General features: G+C 48.6%; 1 protein-coding gene across 7 annotated transcripts in view; it reads left to right on the top strand.

Annotated features, from left to right (window-relative positions):
* Positions 1 to 15,763, top strand: part of LOC108928970 (kalirin-like) — a 155,875-nt gene that overhangs the window by 128,935 nt on the left and 11,177 nt on the right. For 6 of the 7 annotated variants that reach the window (XM_029258163.1, XM_029258164.1, XM_029258166.1 and 3 more), the window contains 15 exons: positions 2,397 to 2,686; positions 4,327 to 4,467; positions 5,871 to 5,966; positions 7,081 to 7,199; positions 7,510 to 7,576; positions 8,329 to 8,432; positions 8,514 to 8,583; positions 9,410 to 9,496; positions 9,655 to 9,747; positions 9,879 to 9,929; positions 10,127 to 10,204; positions 11,661 to 11,846; positions 13,144 to 13,315; positions 13,931 to 14,142; positions 15,154 to 15,404. In XM_029258163.1, the coding sequence (XP_029113996.1) occupies positions 2,397 to 2,686; positions 4,327 to 4,467; positions 5,871 to 5,966; positions 7,081 to 7,199; positions 7,510 to 7,576; positions 8,329 to 8,432; positions 8,514 to 8,583; positions 9,410 to 9,496; positions 9,655 to 9,747; positions 9,879 to 9,929; positions 10,127 to 10,204; positions 11,661 to 11,846; positions 13,144 to 13,315; positions 13,931 to 14,142; positions 15,154 to 15,404 (2,017 nt within the window). The remainder of the gene's footprint in view (positions 1 to 2,396; positions 2,687 to 4,326; positions 4,468 to 5,870; positions 5,967 to 7,080; positions 7,200 to 7,509; positions 7,577 to 8,328; positions 8,433 to 8,513; positions 8,584 to 9,409; positions 9,497 to 9,654; positions 9,748 to 9,878; positions 9,930 to 10,126; positions 10,205 to 11,660; positions 11,847 to 13,143; positions 13,316 to 13,930; positions 14,143 to 15,153; positions 15,405 to 15,763) is intronic. The other variant, XM_029258165.1, reaches the window with a different exon arrangement.

The raw sequence follows: 15,763 nt of genomic DNA, 5'->3' as shown, positions 1-15,763 counted from the left end.
TGACCATCCGCTGATCCAGTGTAACCCAGTGTGGCAGCTAGTAGCATAGTGGTTAGAGCTGCTGCCTTTGGAGCCAAAGGTCGCAGGTTTGATCCCTGCCTTCGGCGTTAGTACGTTTGAGCAAGGTACTTACCCTGAATTGTTCCAGTAAAATTACCTAGCTATATAAATGGGTAAATGATTGTAGGCATGTAATAATTGCGACCTTAACATTGTAAGTTGCTTTGGAGAAAAGCGTCAGCTAAATCAATAAATGTATTATGTAGATCAGGTACATTGTGATGAGTGTGTGATGCAGTTGAGTGCACAATGTGTAGAATATTCCCCCCCCCCTGGTATAAGTGACCAAAGGAATGTGGCATTCACTCAGCTAGCAGGTCCTTTTTTTCAGCTCCCCCACTTCATGCTGCGAGGACTTTTTGCAGAACGGCTGACTTTGCGGTCAGGATGAAGGTGACGATCGTGCCGGAGAATGGTGCTGCCGGTCACCCGGGGCCCACGGGGAGCTCGCGCCCAGGACACCTTTCACGCTTCGCTTCCCGCCATTCGCCCCCACGCCTGTTACTCACATCCGCTCGGCTTCACGTGCGCACGGTTGACCTCGGAGCCCGACCGCTGAACGCTGGCAGCGACGCTCCTCTGACCCCTCCAGCGGACCGCTGACTGCCCTCACATGTGCGGCAGTTGCTGTGACTCTTTGCTCACGACCGCTCAAATGTTTGAACGCCCTTGCCGCACAGTTGGGGGCCAGGAAGCGTGTGCCGTGACTCCACGCGGTTGTGTGTCTCGGGACGGATTCCACGCTGTCCGTTCCAGTCGGGACAAACGCCAGCGCTGCTCAGAGTAACGACGGGCTTCTTTACTGACCGCCCTTGAGCGTTTCGAAACTGAGCTGGCCGTTTGTTGGAGGGAAGCGCAAATGTTACAAAAGAAGGACCTCTACACCTTGCTCGCCACAAAAAAAAAAAATTGATGAATGTCCCTTTAAGAAGTGGCACCTGTCAGAAGAGGGACACACACGGTGCGTGTAGATGGACTCCTGCGGTGAGGCTGTTGCACCGGTAATCCGTTACACGGCCTCCTCGAGAGACGCTGGAGCAAAGAGTAGGGCGAGCGGTCCAAAGTTACTGATTTGTACCACTGGGTAACTTTTACTGTATCAGTTTAGGGTAAGTACCTTCATAAGGGTGGGATTGATGGGGTTTGAACCCGGGTCCTTCAAGCGGAAGACCGTTGTGTGTCGGGTCACGTGATCCTAAAGCGTGTTTTGAAGTGGACGCCGGGAGCCGGCGTTGCGGTGACCTTGAGCGGCAGTGTGGGTGGAGTTCAGGCGGGGGTTGGTGGCGGAGGTGACGCCATGCGCTCTCCTCCGCCGGTTTGCGCGTGGCCCACGCGACACCCGCCCCAGCCGCACAGACGTGCCATTGAGGAAGAGCTCATGGGAGCTGGAAGTTCTGTAGTCAGGCGCTTCCTCCAGATGATAAACTCTTGCTTCTTAACCGCAGAACAGCCCCAAACTTCATTTCTGCGAACGGGCGCGTCAAACTAGCGCCCCCGTATGGCTGGAATGGGCGTCGCAGGGCAAATCATTGCTTCCGGTTTCGGTGTAAAGGCTGTTGATGTTGGGCCTTGATGGGTGTGGTTTTCCGGTCTCTCTTCATACGCGAGAATCAGTGTATGTCTCAGCGTATATTTTAGTTATGATGAATGTGTGTTTCTGTTTTCGGTGGCACGATCCTCGTGTGCGAGAGACGATCGGACGTTTGATCGTCGGGTCCTATAGTGTCGTAGGAATTTTGCATTTGTTACATGTCTCTGCGTTGCAAATTCAAGTAAATAAATGTCTAGGACCGGTAGTTTGTTTTTTTTTTTTTTTTTTTTTCCCCTTCCCACATCAAGCATTGAATACGAACTCTGGTAGGTTTCGTACGTGTCTCTGAGAATCATGTCGCTTAAAGCGCTGACGAAAAACCTTGCTGTCGGACGGCAGGGAAAGAAACTGATCGGATGCAGCGAAATGTCGATTTAGATAAATCGATGTGGAGAAGTGGAATATTTAGGACTGCTCTCACTATTGTAGATGAGCAATATTCTGTTAATTTATTAATAAATTTCTATTGCTTGGCAGTTAGAGATTGTAATATTAGACCCATTTCCTTCTTCATGAGCAGAACATTGAGAAACATGTTAACATACAGGGAACAAACGGCGTCATTCGACTCCAGTGACCTCGTACATGAGGGAATGTCGCCGCACGGGGAGCGTGACGCATGAGACACGTGATTTGACGGTCGATGACGCGTCAAGACGACCGACCGGACCAGAGATGTCGAACGTGACGAGACGCGACCGTACCACCCTGGTGTGAACCGACGCCCTCGTGTTTCTCCCTGCAGACAGCTACGTGGTGAGCGGGTCGGACGCCAAGACGGACTCGGTGACCACGTTGCAGCCGCAGTCCTCCGTCGGCTCCGCCCACAGCAGCTCGCCGGGCCCCAAGCGCTCGGGCAACACCCTCAAGAAGTGGCTCACGAGCCCCGTGCGCCGACTCAGCCACGGCAAGGCCGACAGCGCCATCAAGAAGGTCCCCAGCAAGCCCAAGAAACGCGAGGTCCGCAAGAGCATCGACCTCGGGCCCCGGGACGGGGAGGGCGAGGGCCCGCCGCAGGACGACAGCACCGAGGAGGTAACTTCCCTCCCTTCCCGGGTTCGCACGCGTTCAGTCGAACGACCGCTCCGCCCACTGGGGCTGTGCGCGGTCGGGGTCAACCATGGTCACGTGACCGGTCGGGTGCATCCAGGACACCCCGATGCATCATGGGGGTGGATTGCAGTTCCTCGGTCGCACATTTGCATCCTATACCACTTAATTTGCATATTACGTAGTCTCATTTAAATAGGGATCCCCATCACCTGGAGCAGTGGGTGTAAAAGAGTCCAGGTCGGTTTGTTTCCGTGCAGCGGCCCTCTCTCGTGATGCCACGCTAAGCCCATGACACCTCTGATTTAAGTAAACATATTAGCTGGTTGTCTAAGTGCATGTATAAAACGGCGCTTCCTCCAGCCGTCTCTCTCTCTCTCTCTCTCTCTCTCTCACACACTTAGATGTTTGTGACGGTCGCGCTCGCTTAATGATTGACATGCTGAGTATGTCACGCCTAAGAGCAGCGTGCCATGTGACAGCACTTGACCTGCACTGGGACCACGCTGGAGGCACCCTTGCCTGCGCGCGTGGGAGACCCTGTTGGCCCGAGTCGGGGGGTGTTCCCTTACTGGGAGCCCCAGCTGCGGCGCCAGTTCTCTTCCACACGCTGATCTTATGATCCTCTCTTTTGTTTTTTTTACCTTGGGAAAAACAGCCTTTGGCCAGAGGTTGAAGGGAGAACCTTTCTGCTCAGCTGTGTCGTGAAAAGCAGCAAGATTCAGTTTGCGTGTGATGTGCCCCACGGCCTTTTTGGCTTTTTTTTTTTTTTTTTAAATTTTAAAAAAATCTGAGTCTCAGGGGTCCAGTCCCTTGTAGGTGTGTTCGCGCAGCATAAGGGCTCCTCTTGAAAGCATGTTTTCTTATTGCGCTTTTATTCCGTCCAGCCTGTGCAGGGTCACGGTGGTCTAGAGTCTCTCACGGAAGGAGACGGTGCAAGCCAGGGGGGCAGGGTACACCCTGGATGGACATGCGTATTTGGACTGTGGGAGGAAACCAGAGCACCCAGAGGAATCCCACATAGAACATGCAGATTCCACATACCGAGCTGGATTTGAATCCTCGCCCAAAGCCATATCTCAGGGGCTGTGAGGCACCAGTGCTACCCGCAGTGCTGCCTTTTTCCTGTTTTAACCGTCCCCGGTTCACAGAGACACAACCACAGCACAATGACACAGCAAGTTCCACTTAGGGGTGTATATATATGTACCTGGATGACAACAGCAGGTCTCCTTTTGTCAAGATCCGTGCTGGAATTCGCTCAAAGGAATTTCCTTTGCAGTGCTTGTTCTTTTGTGTAGCTTTGTTCTGCAGCGAGAAAGTGGCCTCCTTGTTCTTGGCCCTTCTTAAAGGCCTTTCTCAGTGATCTGCATCTGCGCTCTGCGAGCTCCGCGAAGCGCCATCAATAGCCCGTCCACAGAGGAGTTCCAGTCCCTCTGGAAAGCGTCCAGCTGGGGTCAGCCTGCACCCGTCGGGGCTTCCTGCTGCGGCGGGCGGCGGTGCCCCGCGGGGCCGACTCAACAAAGGAGGCTCTGTGGGCCGGGGTGGGCCGCACCGGACCCCCGTGGACCTCCAGGGCCCGGCCGACAATGGGCTCCCTTGACTGATACTCTGGTCCCTTACAGAGGGTCAGGAAGGAGGGCACGCTGTCCAAGTCCTCTTCGGGTGTCCAGAGTGGCGGAGAGGAGGAGCCGGAGGATGAGCCGCACACGCCCCTTCCTCCCCCCATGGAGATCATCAAGGACCCCTCATCTCAGGAGGACAAGGTAGGGACCATGCAGACTGTGCAGGGGGGATGGGAGCAAACTGGACCTTAGAATGTATGAATCTGGGGCCACCTTATATGCTGTTTGGGTATTATCATTTTTTTAATTTAGTGTATTTTACATTGTTTTGTTTAGAGTACAACCATACGGCCTTTACTGGACCTTGAGATAGCATTCTTTGTGGGACTCTGTGTCCTTCTCCACTCCACATGTGGTAAAGCTGATTTCTCCTATGGATGTGTGAGATGAGTAACAGGGCTGTCACTTGGTAAACAGGAGATTGGGGGGGGGAATGTTGTTACGTCACGGTCATCTAATGAGTGAAGGGTTCTGATTTTCTTTTTTTTTTTTTTTTTTTTAATTACATCATTATTTAAAAATTATTATATCTGCACCCAAACAACTGTGCAGTTTAAGCAGAGAAGAGTGAACAGTCAAGAGACACACATAATTAGAAGTTATGATGATTATTATAATCTCATATGCACATGAAAACAAATATGTATTTTAAGCTCGTTTGCCAACAGTAATGTTCCGTTCTATTTAGTATTCAGTAATCTTCCTGCTGTCGCAGCTTCTCACACGTGTGTGTGTGTGTGTGTGTGTGTGTGTGTGTGTAAGCTCACATCAGCAAATACAAACAGGTGGCGCAGTGGTGAGTGCTTTCACCCTCTGAAGGACCCAGGTTCGAATTCCAGTGCCATGCCCTTGATCGAGGTCGTTTCCGTTAATTACTCCGATAACTGTTACCCAGCGGTGTAAATGGATAAATCGGTATAAATAGAGAGACCTAACACTGTAAATCCCTTTGTAGAGGAAATCCATGAATAATACACATCAGACATCTAGTTCCACTGGTGATGACATCACTGGCCGTTTACTGGTGCTATGGCACAAGGTTAGGATCGAACCTGGGTTCTTTCGCTATAAGGTGGGAACTCTAACCACGGCCCCACCTGTCGAGGTGATAGGACCGCAAGGCCTCCTCTTGCTTTGTCTCCTGTGTTGCTCAGCCTTGGAATTGCCCCGCCCCGCCCCCCCTTTTTCCACCTTCCTGTGCCCCGTATGTGTCCCACAATGCCGCTCTGTCTCTCTGTGAGCCAAAGCCAGGGTTTCTCCCACATCCCGCTCTTGCTTCTTCCCTCTGCCACCATCTCTTCTGGCGCAGGGGTTTAGCTGATGCTCTGTCCCAGCTGCCCCTCACCTTTGCTTTGTGGTAAATTGGGCCAGGGGGTTGAAGTACCCACCGTGCCCCCCCCATCCCGCCGCCCTGCGCTTGCCTCTGCCCACCTCCCCATGGCCGTCTCTGATAACCGGTTGTCTCTCTCCCCCCTGCCCCCCACCCCCACGTCCTGTTCCCCCCCCGCCGCGTCCCCTTCCTTTTACCGATCTGCGCCGCGCAGCCCGCCGCTTTGCTGGCCACGCGCCAGGCCTCCAGTGACGTGCCCAGCGCGGCCGAGCTGGTCAGCGCCATCGAAAAGCTGGTCCAGACCAAGACGGTGAGTCAGGCCCCGCTTTGGTGTGCTTCTCCCGCTTGCTCTTCCTGCTGCGCGGTCCGTTCAGAACCCTCCAGGGTCGGTGACGTGGGAACGGTTGCAGATTTATAAGTAATTCCTTATTTGAAAGCAAAAGGCCGGCTGTTTATTACTGTGGTCACCCAGAATTCTTCGGTCCATATTTTACTGTGTTTACATGTATTTGTCTTCATTACTCTACTCCAGAGCAGTTGGCAGAGCTGTCCTACTTAGAATTGCTTACCTGATAATGTAATGCTTAGAGCTGCTGTCTTTCGCCGCAAAGGTTTCAAGTTCGATTCCCACCTTCAGCAACTGTACCCTTGAGCAAGGTACTTACCCTAAATTGCTCCAGTAAAAATTATCCAGGTGTATAAATGGGTAAATTGTTAAGATACTTACTACTATGTAAATCGCTTTGGGGAAAAAGTGTCATTAATGTAATATTAGTAGGAATCTGTTTTTCTAGGACAGTTTTAGGGCACCATTAAGTCCTTTGCTCAAGGGTAGCACAGGAGGAGGTGTGATTCGAACCCAAGTCTTTTGGTCCATAATGCCATCCGCTGGCCCAGGTGTACATATATCCATATCGCTTCACATCCCAAAAATACATTTTATATAATGGGTTCTGTGGTTATACTTCAGACGCATCTCTTCTAAATTCCTGTTGTGTTGCATTTCTTTCAGCTGTGACCAGTCCTTACCTTAAAATGTGATAACCACTAATTTGAATCCGCGTTAAAAAAAAAAAATCTAACTTATTATAATAGCATCCCATTCACATTTATGCAGCTTCCTGTAAGACTGTACCGGACTGAATTCGGTCAAAAGAGAATTAGATTACAGGGTAGTGGCTGAATGGTGTAAATCCTGTGTTAAACCCTAGAAAGGGAAATCTCGGGTAACACGTCCCCGTCTACACTGCTGCCAAAGCCCTTTAAAGCTGAGACCTGGGAGCGGTCAGGTGATTACTTGACCGGGAACCTATCACACCTCCTGGGGTCTGGGAAAAAGCCCTCGATGCTGAGCGCTGGGATGGCACATCTATGGTATCGTGTTTCGCCCTTGGTGATGGGCGATCCTTCCTTCTCCCCTGCAGACGCTGGAGCCGGTGACATTTCCCAGCTTCGGAACGCTGACCACACCCGAACAAGCTGCTACGACTCAACCCAGGAACCCGGAGGAGGAGCAGAGGGCGAAAGCCATGCGGGGACGCATGTATGGACCGCCACCCCAATCCCCTACTCCGCTGATGGATGTTCTCCAAAAGCCCCAATAGATGAACAGACCTTTTTTTTCATTATAACAGCTTTGGAACAGTAATGAAGACATTAGACTCCTTTTAAGGGTCTAGACGTGTGCCAATACAGGTGTAAACATACTGTATCCAGAACGAAATTTTGAGGTTAACCCATTTAGCAACGGCCTGTGCTGCGTTGCTGGCCATTCCTCCTCGTGTCACTTGCTGTCGTCGTTACACCGCGGTGCTCGGATGATGCCCTCACTGCTGTAACTCTCTCACTGGCAGGTTTGTCCTCAACGAGCTGATACAGACGGAGAAAGACTACGTGAGGGACCTGGGTGTTTTGGTGGAGGTGAGGGAGATGAGCTGCAGAGACTCACCTGGGGAGTTAGGGCAAGGGAAGGTCGCTTGGTTTTCCTCCTCTCTGGAGCTCTGTGATGATGGTGAGATGTTGACATGCACTGCTTCGGTTAGTGCCAGAGGTGGGCGTCGTGTCCCTACCAGCCAGCGTCCTCGAACGGGTTTATCGTTGTCAGACTTCTGTCTCTGTAAATTCAGCTTTTTCCCTTATACAAGATTCACACAGCTGCTTATTGAAAGGTCCCTGTTTAAAGTGTGTGTGCGTGTGTGTGTGTCTGTTTTTTTGTGTCCGTCTATGTCTTCTGTTGCGTTCCTTGTAAATGGTTTGGTTTAGTTGGGTTGAGTTTTAGCTTGTTGGATTGAGTTTCTTCTATTGGTTGGACTGGGCTGTATTTTCGTGGGTTGGGTTGCGTTCTCGTTGGATTGGATTTTTGTTGAAGGGTTGAGTTTTCGATGGCTCATTTGGGACAGGTTGGGTTTTTTGGGTTGGGTTGAGTTTTTCCGTGTTGGGTTGAGTTCTTTGTTGGGTTATTTGCATCTGGGGTTCGAGTCCCGCTTGGGGTGCCTTGCGACGGACTGGCGTCCCGTCCTGGGTGTGTCCCCTCCCCCTCCGGCCTTACGCCCTGTGTTACCGGGTAGGCTCCGGTTCCCCGTGACCCCGTATGGGACAAGCGGTTCTGAAAATGTGTGTGTGTGTGTGTGTGTGTACATTTATTTACTCTTACTTTCTCTGTATTTTTTCAGGGATTTATGAAGAGGATAGAGGAGAAGGGTGTCCCCGACGACATGAAAGGAAAAGACAAAATAGTTTTCGGCAACATCCATCAGATCTACGACTGGCACAGAGAGTAGGTCTCCAACCATTCAGACTTGCCTGGTTGTGTGGTCCAAACCCACCGAGCTTTGAACAACACTCTTTTTCCTTACAGGTTTTTCCTGGGTGAACTGGAGAAATGCCTTCAGGATCATGACCGACTTGCAGAACTTTTCATAAAGCATGTATGTAGGCTACAGGTCTAAAATCTCTCTTTACATGTAGAACTTATTCATTTATCATTTTGATGTGGAATTTATGCATTTATCCAAATGTGCAGGATAAATGTGTATCTGACCTTTGTATTGCCTGGTATTTAAGTAGATTAATTTTATACTAAGTACCTTGCCCATAAATACTGTGACAGAGGCAGGAACTGGGGCTTGAACTGACAACCTTCAGGGCTGACGTTCATGCCTTACACCGTTGCCTCGAAACATGGTTTTGGTGTATAAAGCTGTTAAATCGATTGTTAATCTGTGTTCTTTACTCTAGCTGCTTCAGATTTATTATAGTTATCATCATTAGTAGTATTATTCTAATACTTTTTTTAATTGGGGTGCGCAGTGGTGCAGTGGGTTTGACCGGGTCCTGCTCTGTGGTGGGTCTGGGGTTCGAGTCCCGCTTGGGGTGCCTTGCGACAGCCTGGCATCCCGTCCTGGGTGTGTCCCCTCCTCCTCCAGCCTTATGCCCTCTGTTGCTGGGTTAGGCTCTGGCTCCCCATGACCCTGAATGTGACAAGTGGTTTCAGATTGTGTGTTTTTTTTTTTTTTTTTTTTTTAAAAATCCTTTTTTTAAGAAAAAGTCAGTGAGCTGCGTGAATCATAAACACGTTAGATTATAAGCCACAATTAATGCACACGGGTCATATGATTTGGGAGCAAGTCGCGAAAGCTCGGCTTTCTTTTGTTACGGACAGAGAAACGGCCTTAAAAACACCCTTTCGCATGTGAACGTTAGCCGCGTACATGTGCTAAGTGTGTGGGGTCTCTGTGCCCCGATTTGTTACAGGAGAGGCGCTTGCACATGTATGTGGTGTACTGTCAGAACAAACCCACGTCCGAGTTTATCGTCGCCGAATACGACTCGTACTTTGAGGTAAATATATATTTTTACCATTCTTCTGCTCTGCATCCCTCAGCGGCTCTTGCGCCTTGTTGCTTGGAGCAGAAGCTCAGGATGCTTCACATCTTTTGACCGCATTAACCCATTAGAGCCGGTCATAGATTTATGGCTTTTGTGTGTTTTCTCGACAGGAGGTGCAGCAGGAAATAAACTCCAGACTAACGATCAGCGACTATCTGATCAAGCCGATCCAGAGAATAACCAAATACCAACTTCTGCTCAAGGTATAATACGCTTTTTGAGAGCTTATAATCACTTTGCTGACGTCCGGGTCGCTGATGTGTGCACCGGATCCATCCTTAACGCTCTGTCTTAGAATCGCGAGCTGATTCGAATCTGTCTTTTGTTTATGAAGGATTTCCTGAAGTACACGTCGAAGGCAGGCTTGGACTGTCAAGACATCGAGGTAAGAGCAGTGCTCTGGTTTCCACCCACAGTCCAAGTACTGAGTCTGAGTGCTGTGTGAATTTCTTTTTTTTTTTTTTTTTAAGGTCAACTACAGTCTGAATATAAATAATTCATTACAAGCAAATTTAATGTGCTCTCACTGTTTTTAATAATTAAGCTCACGTTCGTGTGTTCTTTTCGCATCGCTGTCTGCAGAAAGCGGTCGACCTGATGTTCCTCGTCCCCAAGCGCTGCAACGACATGATGAACTTGGGCCGCCTGCAGGGCTACGAGGTACTGTCCGGGCGGATCGAGTCCCGCGTCGCTGCGCTGGGCGGGTGACATTGCCTCCGTTTTATATCCAAAGTGTGTGTGTGTGTGTGTGTGTGTGTGTGTGTGTGTGTGCACACGTCCTTCCCCTGTCCTCGTCTGTGTAGCCCATGCCAGAGAAGACCAGAACACGGAGCTGCTATTAATTTTTAACATAATGCTCTAGTACCTTTGCACACACGTGGGATTTTATGTTATGGATGTTCCTTCGGTCACATTCATCATGCAGAACGGCTTCACAGTGGCTGGATAAACAGAGAGTAGTAATTTCAAAAGAAGATGCATTAAATACATAATTTTATTATGTTGGTTATTTTGCATTTTCCATTCTGTCGTCTTAGATTAATCAAGCTTTTTGGCATTTGTTCGTACTATATGTCAGTTTCTAGAAAAAATATTCCACATCGTTGAAATGCGTGAATTTTCAGCACCGGGTTCCAAGCACCAAATACTCCTCTGCCTTTTAGGATCTGACTCTTTCTAGAATGTTCTGGTGCCTTCTAGACTCTTCCAATGGCTGCAAAGTACCAAACTAAAACTGAGACTCTAGAGGAAATAGTGGTATTTTTGTAATCAGTAAACTTTAACTAATCATAATCGATGCAAAAATTGACAGAACGAGCTGATTGTTTTTAGTCTGTGCAATACTTTCTCCCTCAAACTTATTCCTTCTCTGATTATTTATGCCATCCCGTTATTTTTTCCTTCCCCCCAATGAATCCCCCGTATGTATGTACATGTGTGTGCGTGTATATGTATGTTGTGTTTTTTTTTGGTCTATTCTGCACTATGAGCCGTCGGGAACCGAAGCCAAATTCTTTGGATGTGTGTACATAATTGGCCAAATGAATCGGATTCTGATTCCAATTCTAAGAACTTTGATACATTTTGCTGCGCTGTGTAATACGCGCTCAGGGTTGTGTCCGGATGTATCTAAGTAACACGGAGATGGAACTAGTAGGACGATTAAACACGAGTAGTGTTGGAATGTACCGGAAGCGTGGGGGAGGTTTCAGCTGAGGGAGGTTCTCTGGAAGTGGATCACAGAAGTGCAGAACCGCTGCGTGCTGGATCTCCCGGTTCTGACGTCGCGCAGCTTCGTCTTCTTCATCATCAGCGCTCGGAGAGGAAACGCACACGAGAATCCCTTGGGGTGAAGTGGCGGGCGCTGTGTTCTAGTCCTTTGTAGGATTTCCTATTTTCTTATTCTTTTGCTAAGCAGAGTTGAGGCTGTTAGAAAAATGCATAAATGTCTATTCAGCTGGGAAGGAACTGGAGGAGTTCAGTCTGAGTTCATCCTAAGGGTCTTGATCAGCTTCCTGGGATTTGATTCTGCAAACTTCTGATGATGCTGAGATCATTGGCAGTGGCTGGGTGGAGTTTACCTCTCTTATTTATTTATTTGCTCCGCCCCCCTCAGGGAAAGTTGACCAGTCAGGGCAAACTGCTGCAGCAGGACACGTTCTTCGTGACGGAGCAGGATTCGGGCGTGCTGTCCCGCAGCAAGGAGCGCCGCGTCTTCCTCTTCGAGCAGATCGTCATCTTCAGCGAGCTTCTGCGCAAGGGCTCCTCCACGCCGGGGTACCAGTTCAAGAAGAGCATCAAGGTAGATGCGCCCCCCCCCCAAAGGCCACCTGTCCCCCTCTACACCTGTGCTGTGGAGGCTGGTGTCTCCAGGCCAGCTGTTCAAGGAAAAGGACAACGATCACTTGTTCGGTTGCGATCTGTTTTTTTAACATTTCTGGGACCGCCTTCGTTCAGCTCTCTTCCACGGCGTTTACAGCTCACGTCTTGTGTTCCTCAGTGCTGGTGATCAAGAGCCACGTGGCGCTCGTGTTTGTAGGACGCGTCAGTCAACAGTAGGCATCGAGACGGGGGTTTGCGGAGAAGCACGTATTTTATTTTTTCGGTTAAAGTTTACATTTTAGTTTTTTTTTTTAAGTTGAGCTTGCAATTAATATATGTATAAATGCAGGGTCAGACAACGGGGAGTTTGACTTCTTCTGATGTCGGCACTGGATGAAGACGAGTTATATTATAAAGCAGAAAAATTCTACTAATATTTTAAAACTACACAACTATAACCTTTCCTAATCCCTCGCCCTTGCATTTGAAAATTTAAAAAAAAAAAGCATTATTTTTTTCCGTTTTATATTTTTAAAATTATATCTATGTCTAAAATTTCTAGAGAACCTAATCATTAAACTATCTTGGTTATTAAGCTTTTATTGATTATTATAATGTGTTAAAAGTGGCTGTGGCATTACAAACAAAATGAGTTATCAACAGAATTCCGGTCACTATTTTGTACTTTGAGGAGCTGGTGTACAAAGCACTGTTACCTGGTAGTTTTATTCTGCTTTACCCAAAGTAACACACCTTATTTCACACTGTACCAGGAAGTCCTACCCTGGGCCTCTGCGCTGCTCTTTTTGTCCAAGAAAGAATTTGAACGAGTACTTTTATTCATCTCGCTGACAATATTAAGAGACTTATAGTTGTTTACCCTTTAGTACAGCAGGATAGTTCTTACTGTAGCAATACCGTGTTCAAGGGTACTGCAGCAGGATCTGGGATTCCAAACCTGCAGCCTTCAAGTCCAAAAGCAAGAGAATTAACCGCTGTGTTACCTGTTGGTTTGGATTTCTTTGTACAGCTTGACAGTTAGTAATGTAGTGGTTAGAGCTGCTGCCTTTAGACCCAAAGGTCACAGGTTCAAATCCCACCTTGAGCAGTGTATTATTTACCCTAAATTGCTCCTGGCTATATTAATGCATCAGTAGTTAGTTGGAAGTAGCATAACATTGTAAGCTCCTTTGGAGAGAAGAGTCGGATACAATTCCCCCCCCCCCCCCCCCCCCCCTTCAATTTGTGGTAAAAGTGTACATTTGGTCCACCTGCAGGTGAGCTACCTGAGCATGGAGAAGAACGTGGACAACGACCCGTGCAAGTTTGTCCTGTATTGCCGAGGCTCCTCGGAACGCTTGATCCTGCAGGCCGCCAATGTCGAGATCAAACAGGTCTGGGTTCAGGAGATCCAGCAGCTGCTGGACACCCAGAGCAACTTCCTGTCAGGTGAGGTCATAGGATGATGGGGAGAGATCATTCACATTTACCTTATTTTAAATTTTTTTTGCATGTATGCTTATTTATGCATTTCATTCATGTGTGATTCTGTTCTTTCCAGTCTTTGTCCCATTTTCCAGTTTTTTCTACACATTGAAACATCAGTCACCTAGAACATTGAACCCCCTGCTTTAAATAGGACTGACGATTAAGTCAGCAGTGGTTTTGATGTTTAGTTATTCGTTGTTATTAGTTATTAGCAGGGCCCGATTTGGGTGCGGCGGCCTGGACTTTATTGTGAGTTTGAGTCTATAGGGTGGTCCTTATGTTTTAAAGCTGGAGGCAGTAGCTCTAGGGCGGCGACCCCTGTCGATGTGGGTCCCCGTGGGGTCAGATGGGTTCCGTTGGCCTGAGGCCTGCCCTCGTTTCAGTGGGAACCAAAACCCAGGACCAGGATTCGCTCCCCTTGGGAATAACAGGAGGGTCTAACAATACGTTCTGGAACTCCTCGCCTCCTGGATGTGAACACGCCCTCCGTGCGATGTTCTGCGGAGATCTCTGAGGTTCAGGGTGCCTCGTGAACATGGTTTTCATCCTCTTTCTGACTTGCCATCCTGCCCGCAGCTCTGGTGTCCCCCATTGAGTTCCAGAAGAAGGAGAGCAGCTCACAGTCTGTAAACAGGGGCTCCAGCAGCCGGCCCCACTCGTCCGCCTCCCTGGGGGCAGAGAAACCCCACCTCTCGGGCCACACGGCCGCGCCCCTCAAGCTATCTACCTCCAACGGCGGCCCCTGCTTTGACCCCCAGAAACTCTCTGAGCGGTTTGATGCAGCCAAGGTGAGTCGACCACGGGTACCGCGTCGCCATGTGAACCAGGCATTAGGTGTTGGTCCCTCAGAACTGCTGAATCCCTTTCAGCATTGAAGAAGGGTCGCAAAACACATTTTTCTCACCCACTTCTCTCCTGGTCTCCTAACTGCTCTACAAGCTCTCATCGCACCATCTGCTCATTTGTATTTCCTCACAATTCCACAGGTATTGACGTGTGTAACATGTGCTGGTGGTATTGATTGTGATTCAAAAAGCACGTTGGCTTGTCAACTCCTTTGTCGGTTGTGAAATGCACTTTTGTTTATTCCCGGTTGCACATCGCTTTTGCAAAATGAATAAATGTTTATGCAAAAAATTAAGCCGTTTGACTCCACAGCGCCCCCTGTGTTTGGAAACGGTCATTCTTTTTCCGCCACGGAGATCGTACTCGACTCCTATAATAGCGACGGCCTCGATGATTTAGCAAAAATTTTGATCAGAGCAACTTAGGCCCTTTAATGACCTTCAGTAATGGAAAAACATGGCTGGATACAATCACTGAGCTCATAACATTTTTATTGTTTATAGTGAAATGATATTTATCTATGCAGATTTTTCATATTATGTCAAGGTATTTTTTTGGTTGCTGTTAAAAATGATATGCATTTGATTGTAGATGTTTTAAATATTTGAGTAGCTGGTAATGTAGGGGTTAGAACTGTTGTCTTTGAACCTGAAGGTTAGAGGTTCAAATCCCACCTTCAGCTGTTTTACCCTCGTGCAAGGTACTTGCCCTAAATTACTCCAGTCAAATTGCCCAGCTGTACAATATGGGTAAATAATTGTAAGTTGCTTAACATTGTAAGTCGTTTTGGTGGAAGGCATCAGCTATATGTAAATCCAGATGCATTATGGTAATGAGATTTTTAGTCATTTATCACTGGTTCATGAGACTGACCCACCTGTTGCTGTTTGATAAATACGGTAGCTCTATATAATCTAACGCACCCATCTCTGTGCCCCCCCCCCTCCCCACAGCACAACCCATCAGGATGTAACGGGGTGTCCTCAACTGTGGTGGTGACCCAGGACTACATAGCCCTGAAGGAGAATGAGATCTGCGTCTCCCAGGGGGAGACGGTTCAGATCCTGGCAACCAACCAGCAGAACATGTGTTTAGTGTACCGGCCGGCCAACAGCCAGTCCCCAGCGGCCGAGGGCTGGGTCCCGGGGCACATCCTGAGCACACTCAGTAAAGCCCACATAGACAGTGCTGAAGGAAGCCTCAAGTAAGTGCCCCCTTGGCATCCAGCGGAGCTCGGTCCCGCCCCCTTTTCGATAGGGCAGAGAGATTCTTGGCTCCGCCCCTCCCGTCGATTCTGTTCCGCCCCCTTTCGGAACATGCTTGCCAATGCTGGATCTGTACACGGGGAGGCCTTTTTGTTAATATATGTAAAAAAAAAAAAAAAAAAGTAATAAATAAAGTGAATTTAGAGCAGTCACGATCTGTTTTACGTAGAGAAATCAAGCAGCGGAAATTGATCTGACGTCAGTGGTCACTGGTCCGGACACTTCTTTTTTTTTTTTCCCCCCGTTTGTTTCTAACCCCTTAGTTGCTCTATACCTTTTGAACTGACCCATCATTCTC

Source organism: Scleropages formosus, chromosome 14 (assembly GCF_900964775.1).
Source record: "Scleropages formosus chromosome 14, fSclFor1.1, whole genome shotgun sequence".
NCBI lineage: Eukaryota > Metazoa > Chordata > Actinopteri > Osteoglossiformes > Osteoglossidae > Scleropages > Scleropages formosus.
The sequence above is the reverse complement of the archived record's forward strand: the minus strand, read 5'-3'. Positions and strand labels throughout refer to the sequence as shown.